Here is a 21,800-nt window from a genome sequence, read left to right on the forward strand (position 1 = left end):
TATATATATGTATATATATATATATACACACATACACTGCATTGACAGAGCTCTCGCCATCAGACTTTGCAATCAAGAATAACAGAAACTGTTTCTAATGCTCTTTTCCACCTTGGTTTATTTAACACTGAGCTGCTTTCTCTCAGGTCCACCAGGTCTACCAGGCACCATTGGACGAAGCATTGTCGTCAAAGGTGACCCAGGTCCCCCGGGTCCTCCAGGACAGCCTGGGTCAAAAGGGCCACCCGGATTGCCAGGGCCACAGGGACTGCCAGGTATGATGCTAGGTGGCTGCAGAGGAAAGGCACAAGTACAGCTGACTGCAGGTTGCAGTGCGAGTCTCTTGGCATGGGCTGTGGGGACAAGGTACTGAATTCACCTGAATTCAGCTGAATTGTGTTTCAGTTATTTATTTGTCTATTCTAGGTCCAATTGGTCTTCCTGGTGACCCAGGGCGTGATGGACTGCCTGGTTTTGATGGTCCAGCAGGACGTAAAGGAGATAGAGGTCTTCCAGGCCAACCAGGTATGGTGTTTATCCTGTGGGAACCCAGTGGAAAGAGAGATGCTCCCTTCTGTGAGCGCAGGCTAACACTGGGAAGTGAGATCTTTCTGTACCTCATGGGAATAGTAAGAAAATCATAATTTTAGGATTTTCTTAATTTAAAAATACTACAAGCAGCTGAACAGACTTCAGTTTGGAATATTCCTGGAACCAACACACTGCCAGCCATTGCTGAATAATCCTGTAAAATGCTTTATCTCAAGCTTAATGGCATCTCCTTGGCAGCACAGATGATAATGAGGATAGTAAGAAACAGAAGAGAGAGATAAGTTAAAATAATTTGATTTTGTGTGGAAATCATGAATGGGGAAAAGCAGACTTCATAAAGGGAAGAATGTCACCGGAGGCAGAGGCCAGGCTGCTGTGCAGCTATTGCTCAGAATTCCTCAACTATGATCTGAGAACTCAGGTGAGGCACTGGGAGAGTTTTCTAAAGATGATACATATTAAGTAGCTGAAGATTGCAATTTGTGAGGAAAAGTATTAGAATTTAAACAGTTAAAGCAGTGCAGAAATCTCTAATGCCTGGTTTCCTTTTTCTCTGAGTAGCTCTGTGAAGTCTGATAACATTATTGTAGTGGGAAAATGTAAACAGTAATGACTGCAATAATGTAGGCTAAATATTTGTTATTATATTTTCTGATGTTCTCTGGTACCTATCCCAGTCAGAGAGAGCAAACTCACTCTTGCTTTTGTTCAAGGTTGTTCTATTCTACTTCCACTGCAGCTTCTCTGTTCACTTTGGTGGGCTTTGACTCAAGTGTTCTCATTGCACACCCTCAAGTGAAACTCGCTTCTGTTCCTGGCTCTGCCATTTATTTTGTGAGCTTGAGCAAGATGTTTCAGTGTTTGTTATCTTAATGGTTTGGAATTGGGAAGCTGATTTGGACTCATTCCAGTGGCTACTGCAGTTATCTTGGTCTCTCACTGCTCTGAATGTATTTAACTTCACAATAGCCCTTCAACACTGGGAAGTTGCAGAGTTATTTTACAAACAGCTATGACAGCCTCAGTGATTTAACCAAGCTTACCTGAAAAAATACTGTGAGGAAGATAAGTGTTAGTAGATACCAGGCCCCTGTCTCACAAGCACCTTAGTCCCAAGCCCATGCTACCTTTCAGAGCTACGTTAGTCCTATCACCATAGAAGAAATGGTGTTAATAAATGCTGCGTGTTGTCTCTTGTGTGAATAGGTTCACGAGGAATACAGGGACCTCCAGGTCCTGATGGCTTACAAGGCCCACCTGGACCTCCTGGAACAGCTTCTGTGGCTCACGGATTCCTTATAACTCGGCACAGCCAGACCAGGGATACACCATTATGTCCACAAGGAACATCAAGAATATATGATGGATTCTCTCTTCTGTATGTGCAAGGAAACGAGCGAGCACACGGACAGGATTTGGGTGAGATACGCTGTATGATCTGTCTTGAAGGGGAAGGAGGTTGTAGCTGCTTCTTCAAATGCTCTGGTTCTCTGAATAGTGACAGAGATGTCTCAGATGGGGATTGCGTAGCAAGACCTGCTGCCTCCAGAGGGCTGCATGTTATAACTGGGGATGAAAGAACGTAAACCAAAACTGAGAAGTTAAGTTTTCCCACATGTGACAGTGTGATGCACACGCTGTGTGCTCCCAGGTGGAGAGGAAGAAAACACAATTACTGTTCTTGAAGAACTGCTGTAAAAAGCAATGAAGTGAAACCGCTGCTGTCACGTTTTATGTATCTTACTCCACAGGTACTGCTGGGAGCTGCCTCAGACGTTTCAGCACCATGCCCTTCATGTTCTGCAACATCAACAACGTGTGTAATTTTGCATCGAGGAATGACTATTCCTACTGGCTGTCAACTCCAGAGCCAATGCCCATGAGCATGGAGCCACTGACTGGGCAGAGCATCCAGCCATTCATTAGCCGGTGAGACAAAGCAGGCTCTCCCATCTCTTCTAACATCTGGATAAATAGCACATCCTATCCATGTATTTCCAACTGCAGGTTGGGTATTAGGAGGTGAATCTGTCTGGGAAATGCTAAGAGAATAGCTTGTTTAAAGGTGTGCATTGTCTTTAAAGGTCTGTTTACGTGCCACAGGGATCGTAAGTAGCTGAAAGGCTCTAAGAGCTCTCCTCCTTCTGCCTGAGGAAGCGGTGTAGTCAGCACTGCATGACTGCTATGGACAGGAAAGAGAACTTGAGAGCCATTAACTCTAGGATTAAGCCATTCACTGGGGACTTTGAGCTTCCAGTTTTTGTTCCAGGAACTGCTTCAGTATTTTACTCAATGGTTGTTAGTACATATACACATACATACAGGCAGCTCTCGCACTCCAAAATACTGTCTTGCTGCAGTTACAGCATACACCAGCATTAGAAGCCTGGATTACTAGGACAGCCTCTCAGAGGCTGGATTTCCTCCCCTCCTCTGCGTAAGAATTCTTAATAAAACATACTCCTATTATATTTTATTATGATGTGTTTCTCTGATACTTCCCCTGTGTCCAGATGTGTTGTGTGTGAAGCTCCTGCTATGGTGATAGCTGTCCACAGTCAGACCATCCAGATTCCTTCATGTCCTCCAGGCTGGGACTCCCTTTGGATTGGTTACTCTTTCATGATGGTAAGCACTGCCTCCTACTCCACAAGTGGCTAGTACCCACTTGTGTCCTCAACTAGCTCCTTTAGGAGTTTGTTTTCCTCCCTTTCCCTGCAGTGGTTATCATTTGAAAGCCTTTACCTTCAGTCACTAACCATGGTAGCCAAGATGAACAGTGATTTTCCAGTGCAGAGAGCCCAGTGTAACTGATATTTACGGAGGTGTCTGACACTGCATTATCTAACCCAAGAACGACCAGTGCCTCGTGTAGGATTTGAATGTTGTGCTATTTAATTTTTAGCACCTGCTCTAAGATCCTTGTCTCTGTGTTTCTTTCCTCCACTAGCACACTAGTGCTGGAGCAGAGGGCTCTGGACAGGCCTTGGCATCGCCTGGATCCTGTTTAGAGGAATTCCGCTCAGCTCCGTTCATTGAATGCCATGGTCGTGGCACTTGTAATTACTATGCCAACTCCTATAGTTTCTGGCTGGCAACTGTAGAGGTGTCAGAAATGTTCAGGTAAGAAAACCTGTTTCTTGTATATTGCCTTATTCCAGAATAAAAGCTTTGGAACCTGAATTTATTCCAAAGATCAAAAGAGATTTGTTTACAGGGGTATAGGGAAATAATTTTGCTTGTTTTCCCCCTCCCAACCAGTTTTTCAAGTGTTTCCTTGGTAAGCCTTTAATAGTATGTAAAAACTTGCTAGGGCACATTCTGTTTTGCAAGGAGTCGGATTCTTTTATGTCAGTTCTTACTCACATTTAGCAGTACCTTCTCTGTACTGACTGTATTTGGAGCCTAAAACATCCATTTTGTTGGGGTTTTTTCTTGTCAGGCCTTTAGATAGACTCAAGTATTCGGAAAGGTAGTTCAGAGACATACAAAGGACAAAACCAACTCTACTTGAACCATTTAAGGCAGATGTTCGTATAACCTGGCTTTAAAAGCCTTGTGTGGCAGAGGTTTCACACCCTCCATGGCAAGCATTTTTCCAGTACTTGGCAGAAGAATGAGGATGACATTTGGCTGCAAGGAAGCCAGTGCACATCCTGTCCTCAGCTCCTCTAGTCAGCACGTCAGCTGGAGTCTCTCAGCTCTTCAAACTTTATTCCTGTCAACTTGAGAAGCAAAATCATTTTGTTCTTGAAAAGTCATCTCCTTTCCTAGAACAAACTGCTCCTGCCCTGTTTGTGTGCTGATAAAAACCTTCATGCTCCTACTGCCACCCAATTGGCAAATGTAGCTTTGGGGTTGAGGGCTGGCAATGGGCACTGTGTTGCACAGCAGTAGTAGCCCCTAAGTTGGTTTTGTGTAATGCCAACCACCATGTTATTTAATGTGCATTAAATAGCCATCACTGAGTTTTCAGGGTTGTTGGTCAGTTATAATTCACTAGTGAAAACTGTTCATGAACAGCTACCACGCACCTTGGAGTTTTCTGTCTCACAGAAACACAAGTTCCTTTTTTATTCTATTTCTTAAAGAAACTTTAAGAATTGGACTTCCTCTGTGTACATGCGTATTACACCAATTTGTTATATTAATCTCCACATCCCTACTCTTTCAGAATACTAAGAAATAATTTGGGAAAGCCATCACTTAAACACAAAGCCTACTGTAGCAGTGTTTTGTGTGGGTTATTAAAGTACCCTTCAATTAAGAAACCCAAAGGCTACAAAGACCCCAGAAATACTGTCTCAACTGTACAAAATTCACCTTCCACTTGGTTTGGTATTTGTGCTACACTGTGTGCTAGCCTGAAGTAGCTGTTTAGGATAGTGAGACACAAGACAACACTGAGCATCTGTAACATGGCGTTGAGGACATACAAGATCCCTCTTAAGGAAAACTCTCAAATACAGGACTAACTCCCCTCTTATGTACTTAGGTGTTATCTTAAACTGTGAATGAAGTAGAAGTTTCAAGCAATGGTTCTGTAAGCAAAGTAAAAGCTAACCTAACCTTACCTTTGTGTCTGCCAACCAGTAAACCTCAGTCAGAGACACTGAAAGCTGGAGACTTGAGGACGCGGATTAGTCGTTGTCAAGTTTGCATGAAGAAGACGTAACGTCTTGGAGAACGTTATAAAACAGTTGAGGATTGCTGAGATGCACTGTTCCAGCTGCAACAATGGTGCTACTGTGCAGAAAGAAAAGCAAACACACATCCAAACTGGTTTAACCACGCGACTTCCAGTGTACCTCACTCATGTGCCAAACTCTAGGGGTTGTTCGGTACCTATCTGGCAGCAGGACTAAGATGAAAGAATTGACCTCTTGGAACCAGCAAAGAACACTTGAGGTTCACAAAGGATCAGAAGATGAATTTTTTCATTGCTCTCCCTGTACCAAAACGGCACCTTTTTGATCAACCATGAGAATAAAGAAAACCACGACGCACTGAGTATGTTTCAAGTAACAAGACTGCAGTTTTGAAAAACATTTTTCATGGTGCTACTAACCCTACTGTATCCCAGGTTTTTAATATGAAATTTTAAGCTTATTTCTCTTTGTAAGTAATGAAATGTGTATATTGTGTAAACACCTTTTTAGCTGAAGCTTCCAGTCAGTTAGGAACAAACCAGACTGATATAAAAATGCTTATGTCTAAAGTTAAAAGATACAGCAGTATTTTATTATGAAACTTGTGGTACAGAGAGAATTTACCCCTCTTATGCCAACCTATTCATTTCAGATTTCATTTCCTTCCTCAGCTGCCAACCTGCTGTGTTTGGGGAAGGCACAATTATCCTGAAGTCATTCTGATCAGGGTTTAAGTGTCGGACACCACGCTTCCGCTGGGTTTATTTGTGCTTACAAAACCCAATCCACTTGAAAAGGAATTCTTTTGTATCTCTCTCGTGGAAACATGTGAAGTTATCAGCCATATTCTATAGCCTTCTTTTCCCAATAAAAGTCACATTCACGTTTTAGTCATCAGTTTGGTTGAACAAACCTGTTCCTTGGGAATATCCAGTTACCAAAGCATTTAAGATTTTACTTCCATGAGGCCCCTACTCACAGGTGGTGTCATGCCTTTTATCCACACTAGTGTACGTGCTAGGAAACGTGTAGAACACAATAAAGCATAAGCTGGTGGAAACTTTCCTATTTACAAATTAATCTTTTAATCTTATGTGAATTTATACACACCCACAATGTATTTACAGCACACAGCAACTCTTGTGTATGTATAGTTCACATAAGGCCTTGAACAATGGTGCATGCAGCCTTTCTGATGTTGTTCTGTAAGAATCCTTCAGCGTGTGTGTCACTACTTGTGCAATAGCTGAAAAGTGATCGCTTTTTGTACCCATGACTGTTCAGCTTCTGTGGTCAGTGCTGTTTCCTTTACCCTTGTGTATGAACAGAGCTCCCTGAGGAAACGACTGTTTCAAGTGACAATACTTCAATATTTTTGTTGTATACTTACACCTCACCTATCAATACAACTCGTGAGTTAACACACTGCTTTATACAGGTGAAGTGTACTGGTTTATAATGACTGTTAAGTAATTTATCTGCTAATGGCTATTCCTCCTTACCTTGCAGTTATCCTGGTAAACACGGAGCATCAGGAATCTCCTTGTTTTATGCACAGTTGACAAAAGACATAGGACTGGTGCCTGTCCAGGTGGCAGTGATTTATACAATGAGATTGGTGCTGAATTCAAAAGCTTTCAATGAAGTATGAAACTGAAGTTCTTTAGTTTAAAGTGCAAAATATTAATAGCTTTGTCTTTCTCAATTAGCTGCTGTTATCTGTGTTGGTAGAGAGTGGGCAATTCAGCAACGTGCATCCTTCAACTTACCTTGGTTTGCTGATGCATATACAAATAAACTGAACCTGCTGCTACCTCCAAGTCAAGAACTTGTTACCAAAGCTGACATACAATATTAAGTATTCTCCTTGTAAACGCAAGCCCTTATCTTACTGCTGGCTCCTCAGTAGCCTAAACTGAACACAGCAGCCTAGCCCTAGCCCCAAAGAAGCAGAATAGATGCTAAGCTCAAGGGAAAGGGCTCTCCCAGCCTTCCCTACCACCTCTGCTTGCCTTCCACTCACCAACAAGAAGCATTCACATGTGGGAGGATAGGGCAGAACGTGGTTGTTTTAGCAGTGCATAACCAGAGCTTCTCTCTAAGCTTTGGGCTTTCCCTCGCAGCACATAAAACAAAGCCCACTGATTGAAGAGATGGGAGCCAAGATTCCAATTCACAGCAGAGAGCACCCCAAACAGCTCATCTTGTGGCAGCTTTAAGTCCCAGAGCTGTGAGATGACCAGAGAAAATCAAAGCATGTGAAGTACCTACGCTTGTGACAGACATATTCTCTGTTCTGCTCCTGCAGGGCTCACCCTGACCTGGAGAACAGTCCTGAACCTTAATCACTTTCAGGCTGAGACTTCCAAATGGGCTCATTTTCATTAAAAGTAGCCTAGAGAGGAAGGAACATCTTTTAACTGAGACCTGCAGCAGAGATGCAAGAGATCCCACCACATATGCTGTGCCTTAGAGCAGGTAAATCACTTGCCCTGTGTTGGATCTCAGTTTCTGATCTATAAAAGCAACCACAGTTGTTATTTTCTTCTACTTCTTGACTGCTTAGACTGTAAGCTCTTTGGGGCAGAGACATTGAGGGGCTCAAATGTTGGTTGGGGCCTCAAGGTGCTATCAATCAGTATATAAATATTAAACTACAGGTAAAAGTTTGCGTTTCCAGATTTATTATTTAACAGTAAAACCTGTTTTGAATATTAGAGCCTTAAAAGCTTTTAACAGCCTAAATATGATTGGCTCAGAAACCACTTCATCTACAGTTACAGCTCTTTATCCTGATGCCTAATCTGAACTAAAGGTTTCATTCTCTCAGCTGATCAGGTAAAGTTGGTCTATTTTAGTTAAGCATAAGCAGGAACCTGGAAGATGGTAACTCGAAGTGTCTTTTAAGTCGTATGGGGACAAGGTGCAGGCTTTAGCCACCCGAGGGCACCATGGAGCTTTGAAAGCAGGAACAGACACAGGACTGGGTTCCTGGAAGTGCCTGCAATGACTTCGAAACTTACTCGAAGGGCGAGTGCGTTACCCCTCTCTGCTCACTGCCCAGTTCCTGTGGCTTGCTGCAGGTCCCGTACTGGCAATTGCAACTGGGATAACGAGTGGGAAAGATACAACTTTCTAATGGATACTCATTTACAAATCCCAAAATCAGCAACTTTATGCATAACCTTGGATCGACACTATTCTAGTATGAAAGAGCAAAGTCCTGCTTAAGACAGGTTTTTCAGTATCTTCCTTCATGCTAGTAAGTACTATTATAATCTTTGACTAAAAGGAAAAAGCCTCCTTCAACATCTAATTCATTGTAAAGTGGGATTTAAGGGATTGGAAGTAGATAATCTTTAAGGTCCCTTTCAACCCAAACCACTCTGTGATTTAAACTTCTAAGACAATCCTGCAGTCAAAGTCCAGCCTATAAACCAGAGGGGGCACATGGGGCAGGGCAGCAACATTTCTGTGCCGTGAACTACATTACTACATGCAAACTTCGTGCTTCAGAAGCTCTTAAGCATTTTGTCCTCTGTCATAAAGGTCAAGTCCTTGCTACAGTGAGGATTTCTCAGGGTTGACAAAATACCTATTTAAAAGTAGTTTTAGAACCTGAGAAAGTGATATATTGATTTTTCAAGCAACAAAGGCTCAATTGCTAGAATCTTCTGCAATTACTTTCTAGACTTCGGTACCCAGGTGAAGTATCCTGCAGGCAGCGTGCAGCCTGACCTGTACCGCAGTGCTGTCCCGGGCCACCACTGAGGGAAGGTCACTGCCAGATTTAGGAGTGTGCAGCTGTGAGCAGAGCTACATGTTTTTAACAGAAAAGTTCTGGTTTTGCCCTCTGACTACCCATCACCATTGCTGGACACACAACACTCCTGCGGCTGTGCCTACTGCTGCTAGAAGCACAGGCTGAAAGTTGTGCGAGAGGACAGGATCATTTAGTCTTTCCAGGGTATCCTACTGACACAAAGCAGGACACTATTGCTAATGGAAGCTGGGAGCAGCGAGTAGCTCAGGGGAGCAGTGACAGCGTTCTACATTTAAAATGTAGGGTAAGTATCTAGAACTACTCGCTCTTGAAAGGTTATTAACTCAACCCACTTGTACCAGCCATGTGCCTGACCACTGCCTAAGAACAGCAAGGTGAAGAATAACTGGTTAATAAAGCAAACTGCTGTCTTTAGTGAAGGTACTCACTACAGCCCCCGGGTGTAGCACAGGGTGGTGGCCAAGGGGACAGGGCCCACAGGCAGCTGCAGTGCCCACTTAGCTCCATTGGCTGACAGTCTCCTATAGCTGTAACACTGCTTTAGAAGTTTTTAATCAGTAACTCAGAATAAACTCAAAGGAAACAAACTCAGAGTGTTTCTTTCATAAAAGGAGGTGAGGAGATGCAGCTCTTACCTCCCAGATCTGCACAGCAAGCTCCGTGCTCCTACTCGCCCCCGAGACATGGTGCTTCACAACCCTTCATGGAAAAACAAGGGGAAATACTTCTTTATATTTGAATGCTATTGCTATAAGCAGCAGAGGATGCAGGGATGAACAACATGCAATAGAACTCGCTAACTCTGAAAAGGTCTTCCCTCCTACAAACCTCTCCCTCCCAGTTAGCCCATTAGTGCCAGTACTGTGAGGTCCAGTAGAATTGGTCAATGCAGCTCAAAACAAAAGACTTTCAATGGGCATTCTAGTGCCTGTCTTCAAATTCAGATAGGAAATCTAACTTGCCTTCTGGTTTTAATTGAGGGCTTTCACCATCCTTCAGCAGCAAAAGCATTCTGTCAATGGTTCACCCAAAGGGTTTGAAAAATCCCTGCAGAACTATGTCGCTGTCCCCCCCAACACTAAAGCCTGCAGCAGTCAGCCCATTTCTGATCAATGAGACATTCAAAGGTCTCTTAGAGCAGTTATTGTGAGACTGTTGCAACAGTCTTGACAGTGTTTGGATAATTCTCAGTGTTTGTTTACTGCTGGTAGGGCTGCTCCTGCCATGTACCAGCAGCACTGTTCTCTCTTGCTTCCCACTACAGGCCCCACGCTGTAAAATTAGGCCTCTAGAAAGGGGGTTTGAGGAAAACCCCACTCTTCCAGCAAACCCGACTCTTCCAGGGAGTTGCTTTAATGCATTGCTCCAAGTAACAGGGTGAGAACTAACTTAGGTATTTTTAAAGAAATGCCTAATCCCAGACATTTCACAGAACTCACCTGTGTTTGTGGAGCACAAATAACACTCAAATCCATGAGTAAAACCTCTTCCTACACAGAACTATTGACATATCCTTCATGAGTAAGGAACCTGAAGTGACTACATTGTGTTGGTATTTTCCAACTGAAGTTCAGTTGCTTTTACAAGTGAGGTACCTCCACAGGTTTCGCTTTTACTGAAACCTATTTAACACAGATCAAACCAAAGTACTACAAGAAAACACAACAGCAAGCCACAACCCTTCTGCCCTGGAGACGGGAACATACTTGATACCACAATACTAAAAATTCCTTCCAGGACTAGTCCTTTTTGATCATGGAACCTCCAAACTCAGTCACAGACAATGTTTGGGAGATATTTGCCTCTGTCTGCATTTAAAGCAGAAAAAGCAGGAATCGGGAACTGGCTGGTTTTCTTTCATTCAGAAACTCAGCTGTTTACCAGCACTATGACTCCGTGTCAAAGAAAACCAGGTGTCTTGCTCTAAGTTACCTTTTACACTAAGAGTAAAGGTGGAGGAAACCAGACAGACTGTGACTCACCCCCTGAAAAGCTGCTCCAACTCTTCCAGTACACCGAGTGACAACAGCGCTTGAAGAAAGAATCAGCACCCGTGGAAGGAAACGCTCTTTGGGTAGAAACCCCCCCAGTTTGGTTAAAAACAAAACACAGACACAGAGCTACATGAACACGTATTTACTGCAAGTAGCTCTATGGAAAGCCAAGTCAGATAAATATAAACACTATACAGAGCTTCAAGCCAGTCTCCCAAAACCGCCAACGCGATGTGTTTTACAAAGAAAACAACAGAACAATATTTACAATGGAAGACAAAGCCAGATCAATCAGCTCAACTTTCAAACAGATCTGTGAAGCAGAAATAGCAAATATAATGAACAGTTTCAACCATATATGTTTTTAGTTTGTACAGACAAGAACTGTCCAATATCAAATTAAATTTACAGGACAAACATTGTTCTATCATTGGTATTTTTGTACTATACAGCAGCATAAACGGGTAGCTGGAAGGTAGTATAGAGAGTGATATGTTTTACATCATCCAAAAATGTTCTTCCAGCACAATACTGAATAAATTAGTTGCTGTAAACTAAGAGATTCAAAAAGATTGCATATTTATTATGCCGTACCTATTAGTATTTGTACCACTACACTTGAGGTTATCCATTTACTTATTTATTCAGCATTTACTAAATCAGTGCTGTATATTGTACAATGGCAGCCTCAGGGATCTAATCCGAAATAAGTATGTAACAAATGTCTTCAAAACAACCTCTTTCTTTCACATTAAATGTTTAGAACTATCTTCATCCAAATTTTGAGCTCTTAGAAAAGATGTAAAGCTTTATGAAAAGCTGTGTATGTATTGCAGGATTAATTTAAGAGACCAAACAAGCTATATGGCGAGACAGTATCGTGGTCTGTAAGAGTGGTCGTATCTTTAATTCATGTTTAGCAGCAACAAGTATCTGTACCAAGTTAAACTCCTCTTCCAGAATCCGAAACGGGACTGTGCTTTTAAACCCTGTAGCAACAGTTTTGCCTGTCACTAGACACTGTGTAAACTGATTGGTACCGTGTTTCCAAAACAACAGTCTTTGTATTTTAATGACGTGTACATTTTAATACTACTCAAAAATAGATCTGGGTACCCATCACCGAGCAATCCAAGCTGACAGTGTCTCATGTGTTGTGCGAACTGTCCGAGCAATCTCAAGGTTGTATGTAGGAGGTGAGGCAGCCTGACAGGGCAGTTGTACAATATACACTGAGGAGGATTTACCAGCTGTGTGGTGCAGAACAGCACGAGGATTCGTGTACACTTCCAAACCCTCCATCGATCGTCAGCGCCCTTTAACACACACCGCATGTACCAACGCCTCGTGTCACACACTAAGTTCATAGCAGTGTTCAAAACTCATTTCAACCCCCCCAAAAAATAAATCAGTACAAGAGTGAAGCACTTAAATTGTAGAAAAATCAGGGCTTACTTTAAAATGTCAAATAGTCATCGTGCACCTTTCTGTGAGTGGGAAACGACAGCTGATGAGCCCACCTTTTTTCCCCATTATGCCAGGAAGAAAGAACAAAAATAGTCCCAGATTTAAGATGGGACTTTGGCTGAAAGTAAGATCAATCAGGGTGGGTTTTCTTCAAAAAGCTACAGCTGGAAAGGATAATGCAGGAGTCTCAAACGCTGGCTCTGACCCTGCAGCTCCCCATTCGAATGCACCAACAAAAACCTCATTTTACACAATCGTATTTATAAACAAGTATGTCGAGGGTAAGAACAGAACAATTTACAAGACAACCAGCCCATTAATCCTACCTTGTACATACCAAAACTCGGAGCAAAAAAAGAAAGTAACTCAGTTTAAGCTCTGACAGACGTTTGATTTAAAATACTCTAGTCTATGATCGAGAAATACCTCTTGTACCATAAAAGCAAAACCTTAAAATAAAAAGAGGAAAAAAAAAAAAGGGCAGAAGAGGCCTTTCCTTCTCAGACCCAGTCGGTCCCTCAAGTCACCCCCCAGCTGATGTGCACCTTTCCATCCATCCCTGCTTCCGCCCGGCCACCTGAAAATATCCAGAACTGCCAAAAGATTTCTAAACAATACATGTTTTAAGCTAACCACTTGTTAATGTACCAGAGAAGCAAACCCCATGTTAAACAGACAATCAGAAACCAGCTTTGACTTCTCAGAATATAAATAAAAACAATTATTAATGGGAGAGGCAGGAGGAAGAAAGGGGCATACAGGGATCTCCTATTAGCATTCACGCTGCCTCCCAAATAGATATGACGTGAAAGACCAAATTCCATCACCAAAGCACAGCTATGACAAAAAAAATCTCAATTCAAATTAATTCAACTGTAGAGAGCTGATGTCTATGAAAAGAAATTAATTAAAAGGATGTGTGTCCATGTCCGTGCTGGTGGAAATGAAAGTAGCCGGCTGGAGCTGAGCTTTGCTTCCAAAAGCACCACACAGTTTCTGGAGTTACCAGCAGAAAAGTCTTCTCTTCCCACAATGGTTTCCATGGCAATGCAGTCAGTCTAGAAAGGAGGGGAAAAAATAAGTCAGTGACATTTGAATGCAAGTTATGTTGGAAAAAAGTGTTTTCTAGTGAGGAGAATGCACAGAGCTTATCCACTGCAGGAGGGAAGAGCACGGGTCCCTCGCAGGGCCGGGGGACGCTTCCAGATGGCAACAGGCACAGGGATCCTGAGCCATTGGGAAGAACTATGAAGCCTGAAAGCCAGCACTGAGGAGCCACTGCAGCCACAAGCTGGCACATGTATGCCCCATCCCTGGCAGTGTTCAAGGCCAGGTTGGACGGAGCTTGGAGCAACCTGCTCTAGTGGAAGGTGTCCCTGCCCACGGCAGGGGATTGGGACTGGATGAACTTTAAGGTCCCTTCCAACACAAATGATTCCATGACACTGGCCTGCTCACCCCCACCCTGTGGGAAGGACCAAAGCCTGCAGCTACTCATCACCATTTCACCATCAGTATTTCACTCAAGGCCTCGATCCTCCCCACACACAGAGCAGAGGTGATTCCTAAGCAGCAGCACGGAATGAATGCAGAGCAGTTCTGTTCACCCAGGTGTAATTAAGGCTGTGGCAAACACTCCCATTGACAGCAGGTACAGAACTGCAATACAAACACTCCCTGCAATGCCAGCTCCAAATAGGGAGCAGCAAGTCCTGACTTCTGCGTGCCACAGCCTCAGCTTTTCAGGAAAAAGCTTAATTTGGTTATAACAAGAAACACCTCATAGTATAGTTTTCTCTTTTTCAAGGCAGGCGACAGAAGCACGCAGCAATACCAAGTGGCCACCTTCACTGCTGTCAGCAAAACCAGTGGTTCAAACCGACTGGAAAAGGCAAAATACAAAGTGCTTGGTGAAATGAGGGAGGGAGGGAAATACAATCTTGTATTAGAGGAAAACACCACTGGATGACAAGGCAGAAATGGAAATAGGAAAGAGGACCTGGAAGCCAAATGCCAGCTCTGCAATTAACCACGCACGTGCCAAGGTGACTTGGGAGGTTCCCAACACAGAATAAACTGATGAAGGGGATGTGAACACTGCCTGCAGCAGTGTGAGCACAGGCTGAGGAACACACAAGAAGCTGGGTTTCAGCTCACTACAAAGTCCTTTCTGCTCCACACAGTGTGAACACCAAGCATGGAGCAGCACTATCAGCCAAATGACCAGGTTACGCTGCCTCCCAGCCCTGATGGACCATCCTCTTCCACCACTTCTGTCCCACTGGCCAAGCCTGAGGGCACTGTCCTCTGCCCATCAGCTGGCTTTGGCCACCATCTCTTCAAGGTTTGACAGAACAGAAGGAGCAGGCTGCTCTCATTGAGAAACAACAGCTACATAAGAGATTCAATCTTCAGAAAACATCAATGCAGAAATGTAGCCTCCTTGTCCCCTCGAAGCCACGCAGCACAAGCTCTCTCGCTGAGGAGAGCTGCAGCACGGAGAATGCTTCATCATGAAGCACGGCGATGGCAACGTGGCCTGCTGGCATCAACAAAGGTGTTTCAGAGCTTACTCCTGCAGGGTCACAGGGCAAGCAGCTAAACCTCACTGCTGAAGAAAGCACAGTGCTTTGCTGCCTCTACCCCAGGAACATGCTGCAGAACATCTGCAGAACAAGCATTATAGATAATAATGCAAACCTGTTTACTTACATAAGCCATCAAACAGCATGCACACACCAACTCCACCCTGAGTTAAAGAAGTGCTGATTTCCGTCCAGCTAAAAATACCATCCCTTCACAAGGAAAAAGAAAGAAAAGAAAAAAGCTAGAAGCAAAAAGAACAAAGCTGAGCTGAGCTCCGTGCCCCTGGGACTGCCCCAGTGCTTGGCAAAGGCTGCCCATTGCTCCAGAGACAGAGAAGCAAAGACCGTGGTGGAGCTGGAAGTGGTGCAAAAGTGCAGAGGGGTCCTTCCACTCGAGGGGAAACTCCCTTTCATCCCCACTCAGCCCACACCAGGGTCTGGGTTGCTGAGTTTCATTTTTCAAATCCATAGTGATTTCAAAACTACAGTAACTTGGGTTTCCACAATTCAAGGAGGCGGCAGCCAAAATACACCCGCAAGCCGAGAATCTCCATTTGTATTATTTCACAGGCATCACAAGATCACTACAAAAAGCTATTGCTTGTTACACGCAGAGCGTGATGTGGTTAATGATGGCTTTGTTTTCACAAAAGCCAAGAGGAGCTATTATTTTTGAAATAGTTTTCCTCTTTAGAAAAACATTATTTTGTTGTAGGACCAAAGGATGAAAATAGGCACCAGAGCCAGCAGTGAATCACACCTCAACCATGCATGCAAGTTGAGCATTACAACAGTTAAAGCTTCTATATTAAGCTTATATTCGGGAAAAATTAACATTTACCAGCATCCCCCACCCTTTCCTTGCTGTGGACCTGTAAGCTTACATAAAAGGAACTTCAAAAACTGTCTCTGCCTTTGTCAGGACATTCTTCCTCCACGCCTAACACACAAGGCACACCTGAAAGCCGTTTGACAAGTTATTCTAATCTCTGCAAGCACATCCCCAAAACATTTTGAAGGGCAAAGGCCCAATGGTTTGAATCAGACAACTCCAAGTGGCAGAACTCTATACCTGAAACTTTCCGAAAAGTTCGAACTCTGAAAGCTTAATCAAGGTTACGTTTAAGATACTTGGAGGAGAAGAGGAAGAGCTTAAGAACAAAAAGACCTGCTTAACTCCCAAGTTTGATTCTCTGGACAAGCCCGGCCTAGCTAAGAAGGCAGCACGATAACCAATTCCACAGCAAGCTCACCACGTAACTCAAATCAGAGCCCAGACTAACCTAGTAGCCAGAAGAAAGTATCCCCAGCTAAGCCTCACTAAAACTTGTAAGTTCTCTGGATGTCCTGCCTTAAACCCTACATTAAACCAGCACAAAGGCAAGCTCAGGACCTCCCTGCAGCATCCCTCATCCCAAAACTCTGTGCTTGTTAAACATCATCTCATTAATTTGCGTGTGCCAGTCCCATGATTATAAACTACCCTTCAGCATGTCCCTGCTTCATTTTTAAGCCAAAACAGAATTGTCGGAAGTATAAATAAAGGTAAGGGAGTTTCACATAAACTTTACCTACAAGTTGATAACAGTCTCATAAAGCCTTGAGTCTTTCAGAGCTGGAGTTACTGGTTGTCACCACTTCTCTAATCCCCTTGTTAAAGCTGGAAATTTCAGTCTTGCAGTTGGAGCAGTGCAGCTGGCTGATGCCCTGAGTCATCAGCTCCTTATTGGGCTAAAAGCATCAAGCATGTGTATGCATATATAGATACAGACACAAAACTGACAGAAAAGATAGAAAAGGCAAAAAGCAACTCATGAAACTTGATCACATTAAAAAAACCTTCCCTCTGAAATCTAAGCTGAGACTGAGGTCTTGCAAGATCCTTCCCACAAGGCATCCGCAGCCACCACCACTTGTGTGAGTGCACTCAGGAGCCTGTTCCACCACCAAGCTCCAGGCATCAAAGAAATCCCACGTCACACCCAGGGGCACGTTGGGTCTCCAGCAGAGCCAGGGACAGTTTCTGTGGTCGCAGTCACAAGCCCCGATACTGATATCTGAATGGTGAAGCTGTAGGAGCTCCCGCTGATGTGGCTTCCCCCACCACATCCTCCCAGGGAGCAGGTCTGTGTTAAACCACCCGCCAAACTGGGTCTCGTATCAGAGCTCAGCTGCCTGCTGGGAGTGAGCAGGAACCTGGCTGACAGCAGAGCACTGCTTGTATTTGGAGAGGCACCCATACCCAGCTGTGAACACACCACACACGCACCACGAGGAAAGGTATTAGTCAAAGAGGTGCAAAATGGGTTTAATGTAAGCAAGAACAAGGCCCATGTCTGTTGTGCTGTTGATACCCAAAGCTAATCTGTGGATTTCCACCTCTGCAGTTCCTCGCTGCAAGGAAGATCCTTCAGGAGTGACGTGGGCTTATTTAGCAAGGTTGCAAGACTGCTCACGTGTTAAGCTTCTTGGTGGCTCCTGGCAGCGTTCAAGGACAGGCTGGATGGGGCTTGGAGCAACTTGGTCTAGTGGAAGATGTCCCTGCCCATGGCAGTGGGTGGAACTGGATAAGCTTTAAGGTCCCTTCCAACCCAAACCTGTCTGTGATTCGATGATCTGACTAGAGAGTAGGTGAAGGTGAGGACACAATGTGCTTGAAGAAAACAATGCAGCTTCTGTGAAGCTGGATGATCTTATTTCAGCCTTCACAATGTAAGATTCATCACCCAACAATTTCCTACATTAATAGTACAAATATGAGAATTGCTGATCAACACCAAAAACCAGATTAGCATTTCATTACAGATACCACGTAAGTGTCTTTGACTCAACGCTGATTGAACAGTAAAGGAGCTGCAGAAATAGGTGAAATAACTCTTGTAAAAGGGAAACAAACTATGAGATTCAAACGTCCTGGGAAGGGAGAGACAATGCCCACAGAGCAGCCCAGCAGACCCTCAAACCATAAATGCCATCAAATGAAACTCGGTGGCCAGATGAGAGAGTACAAGCTGGGAGATAACCTTCACTTGCAGCGTAAACACACGGCTGTTCCTGGACTGTCACGAGCTCTTCCAAGAAAATCTGCTCAGTCTACCCGAAAAAAAATATTTGATAACTGATCATGCCAGATAAGCCACAAAACCTGAACTCGGAAACCCACACACGCTGCTGGAGCAGCCTAGAAAGACACCATTGGAAGGAGTTTTCAGAGCACCCTACGCTGAGCTTTTCTGTGTATTCAAACATCAGCTCCATGAACAGACACTGTACAAAAGCTTCAGCCTTTATTCAAACTGAGCTCTGCTGCCTCAGAATGTAGCGAACAATACAAATGCCACTTCCTACAAACATTTAATATGGGAAACTGGCCCAGGAAGCATCCAGACATTTCCAGAGATCACCTCTCAAAATACATAAGTTTAGACAATTAAAACAATGTTCTCTTCATTACACAATTGTATTTGAATTCCTCGGTTGAAGACGGGATCAGATTCTGAAGCTACACAGAGCTGCCTAAGTCCTTCAGAGGAACAATCAGAGGAAAAGGATCACAAAGGCAGAAGAGAAACTGAGGGCAAATATTTAAAATAGGATGGCAGCGTGCCATTGCTCCAAAATGTTTTGTTTAAAGTTAAGGAACACACTGACAAAGTGCTCTGCAAGTTCTCTATGCAAAAATAATCCATAGTTTTATGAAAGTTGGGGCAGAGGATTAGATTAGTCTTAATTCATTAGACTGCAACCCCAGTGTATTGCATTTGAAAACACATCAGATGAGAATATATCCAATTTACACGTTATGTCCTGCATCTGAATTAAGGTCGTACAAGTCCGGCCACTTTGAAACAAAGCAGGAGTGTTTAAGACCATTACAGACAAAACCTGATTCTCTCAAAGAAATCTATACTAAACAGTATCTGTTTTTACAGGAGAGGGTTTTACTGACATAATTCTGCAACTGATTCCTAAAAGGATAAAAGCTTTGCTTACAGAAGATATTAATCTAAGATAATTAAATGATTAAAATCTCCACGTCAAAGACTAAGACGGCTTAATGCTTTCTGGAGAACGCTACTGAAGTTCTCCATTTCCTGAACTTCAGGTTAAGGGGAAAGGGGAACTCATCTGACTTACACACATCAAAAGCAGAACAGCCCCAGACTTTCTGGTGCACGTGGCCACGCAATGTTCCTGTTATGCAGGAAAGCACCAAATCCCTGCACAGCCTCAGACGCGACATGTGCCTCTAAAGGCACCGTGTCTCTGCCACCGGGACTGGGGAGGACTGCAAGGAGTTCCATTCCAGGCCTTCCACAGTGGCATGCAGGTTGTGGAGAGGGAGGTCATTTGCCCAGATATATTCTTCACAAATTAGTGATGGGTTTGGGTTTGGGTTTTTTCCCCCCAAATCTTAGCAAATATATAGTTACTTTCCTGTGTCATTGCCCTGTTTCTTCGAGGTTTTATTTTAAAGGCATAGCTTGCTAGAGGCAAGTAGTGTTATTTGAGAAAAGCAGAATTCCACATACTTCCTTCATTCAACAACAATCTAACAATGCACAAAATTGAGCTGATGAAATGTACTTTGTGCCTACAATTTTACTGACTTTCCACAAGCAGAAAAAAAAAAGGCAGCAAGATTAGTTTTAACAAAACCTGTTACATGGGGCACTTTTCACTGGATGAACTATTTAAACACAGTGACTGGTAATTACACATCCTTCTCCAACTGCATTTCTAAAATTCAGAAGGCAAAGTTACTCTGACAAATAATCTTTATCCCCAATTGTTCATTCAAAACGTGGTTCTGCTATTCTTAGCGCTTAGCAATTTCATGAGCTAAAAAACCTCTCCTGGGCTTCAAGATCATCTTGTATTCCCTCTGCAGAAATGCCTTATCTTTTGTAACAGTGGCTTCTTTCTCTGTTTTAATAAACAGTAGTGTTGTTTCTAGGAAGGCCTTATGCACACTCCCTCTTTTCATCCCTTACTGATACTGTTCCTAGAATTAGGAAACTTGCATGCAGCTTTGGCAGGGGCCTAATGCCAACTCAAATTGCACTGGACAGCTTGACAAGAAGTTGCTGAGGGGTTTGAGGTTGTTTTTTAAGCTAAATTTCTATTACAATATAGCAAGACAATACCGAAAATTAACCTCTCTCCACTGAAAAACACACAGAAGTTCCAAGTTTCAGATTTTCAAGTTGCAAAAGAAGATTATGCTTTTCCAAAAGCACCCTCAAGGCAAGTGTGTAGCATATGACAAGCGACCTAAGCTGCAAAAAAAATAGGTAAATTTCAGCCAAAAAGGAGCTGGAATAACTGGAGAGTGTCAGAGAAGTGCAGAAAAACTCAGGAAAGGTGTGAAACAGGTTCCTGGTGAGGAACAGCCAGGTAGCAGGGATCCTTCAGCCTGCAGAGAAGTATTTGGCCATCAGGAAATTAAAGATAATATTCTATCACAGGTCCCTGCTGTGTGCAGCGCAGGAAGCTGCTGACAGCACACTGGTTACGTGCACAGCAGAGAAGGATACAGCATCTACACAATCCTAAGTGCATGGAGAGACAAGATAGGGGTCGTTATCTCTTCCAATACACCAACTAGGGGCTGCCAAACAAAGCTGGTACAGAGCAGGGTCCAGAACAGAGCCAGAGAGGTCTGTGTGCAGCGTGCCCCAACTGACCACAGGCTGCTGTGGATATACGGAGTTTACACAGGATCAAAGAGAGACTGGAAAAGTACTTGGATTAAAGATCCATAAAGGATTGTAAAACAGACAAACGACATCAGGCTCAGGAAATCCCCCAAGCTGAAGGAAAAGAAATAAAAAAATAAACCAGAAACTGGGTGTATGTTTGTTGGAAAGTATTACACCTGCCCTGCTCTTCTGCTGGGTGGTGTCTGCTTGCAGGCACAGGTCTTCCCTTGAAGCGAGCCAAACTGTTCTTATGAACACAGCTGAGAGAAAGGCCAGTGCCACTCACGGCTAATGAAGCAGCTCCCCACCTTCTCAATCACCTTTCCTGATACTTCCTTTCTACACAAGGTTTTTCCTCCCTACAGGAAGTTTCACCTGTTCCAGTTCAGCCCTTTGTTCTTCCCAACCACTTCAGCCACTGATGTTGGGAAGCACCCAGTGCTACCACCTTCTTTCACCTCTATTGCTATAAATGACTGTCAAAGACAGAAACTTACTACGTAGCCGCATACCCAAGCAGTTACTCCCGCCTCAGCCCATGCATGCCTGCACAAAAGAGGCCAAATGAAGCTTTGCTGTCGGCCACCTTCTGCTACCACACACACAGCAATGGCACACACCAATTTTTCGCATTTTCTAATTATCAGATTATTGAGCCTGCATTCCCATTAGGATACCCAAACCCCGGCTTACGCAGGGAAGAAGAAAGGTTCAGGTTGCACCACGTGTGGAGCGAGATCTTCTCAAATCACAGCACACGCATGAGAGCCAAGGATAGGGCCTTCAGCTTCCAGGAGCAGCTCGGGAGCTCATAAGGACAGAGTTAAACTGCCTACACACAGACCACTTCTAATCAACAGCGTGCAACTCTTGTTTGGCATTTCCTTGTGGAACGTGTCAACATTAATACTTCAGTCGCTTACACCCTGAACAGTGAAACAAGCCTCACTGCTGCCACCACTTCCACACTCACCGCAACCACTCCAGCATCTGCTCAACCTGATCTACCCCCACAGAAAGAAAAGGACTTTCTCCTGTCTCAGCCATCGTTTCACACTCCAGCTTCA

The 21,800-nt window shown here is 43.7% G+C and overlaps 2 protein-coding genes across 2 annotated transcripts in view; one reads left to right on the forward strand and one right to left on the reverse strand.

Annotated features, from left to right (window-relative positions):
• Window positions 1-146: 146 nt before the first annotated feature.
• On the forward strand, window positions 147-5,932 carry LOC104413294 (collagen alpha-1(IV) chain-like; the record flags this gene model as incomplete). Its single annotated transcript, XM_010024240.1, has 7 exons — window positions 147-275; window positions 427-525; window positions 1,759-1,971; window positions 2,304-2,481; window positions 3,066-3,180; window positions 3,503-3,675; window positions 5,146-5,932. Coding segments are annotated over 7 exons (989 nt in total), but the record flags the coding sequence as incomplete, so codon positions are not given.
• Window positions 5,933-13,002: 7,070 nt separating this feature from the next.
• The window catches only part of LOC104413293 (insulin receptor substrate 2-B-like), a 20,053-nt gene continuing 11,255 nt past the window's right edge, over window positions 13,003-21,800 (reverse strand). The window contains exon 2 of the mRNA XM_010024239.1: window positions 13,003-13,504. Within this exon, the coding sequence (XP_010022541.1) occupies window positions 13,500-13,504 (5 nt within the window). The 3' untranslated portion in view covers window positions 13,003-13,499. The remainder of the gene's footprint in view (window positions 13,505-21,800) is intronic.

This window comes from Nestor notabilis, unplaced genomic scaffold (genome assembly GCF_000696875.1).
Source record: "Nestor notabilis isolate BGI_N333 unplaced genomic scaffold, ASM69687v1 scaffold29581, whole genome shotgun sequence".
NCBI lineage: Eukaryota > Metazoa > Chordata > Aves > Psittaciformes > Psittacidae > Nestor > Nestor notabilis.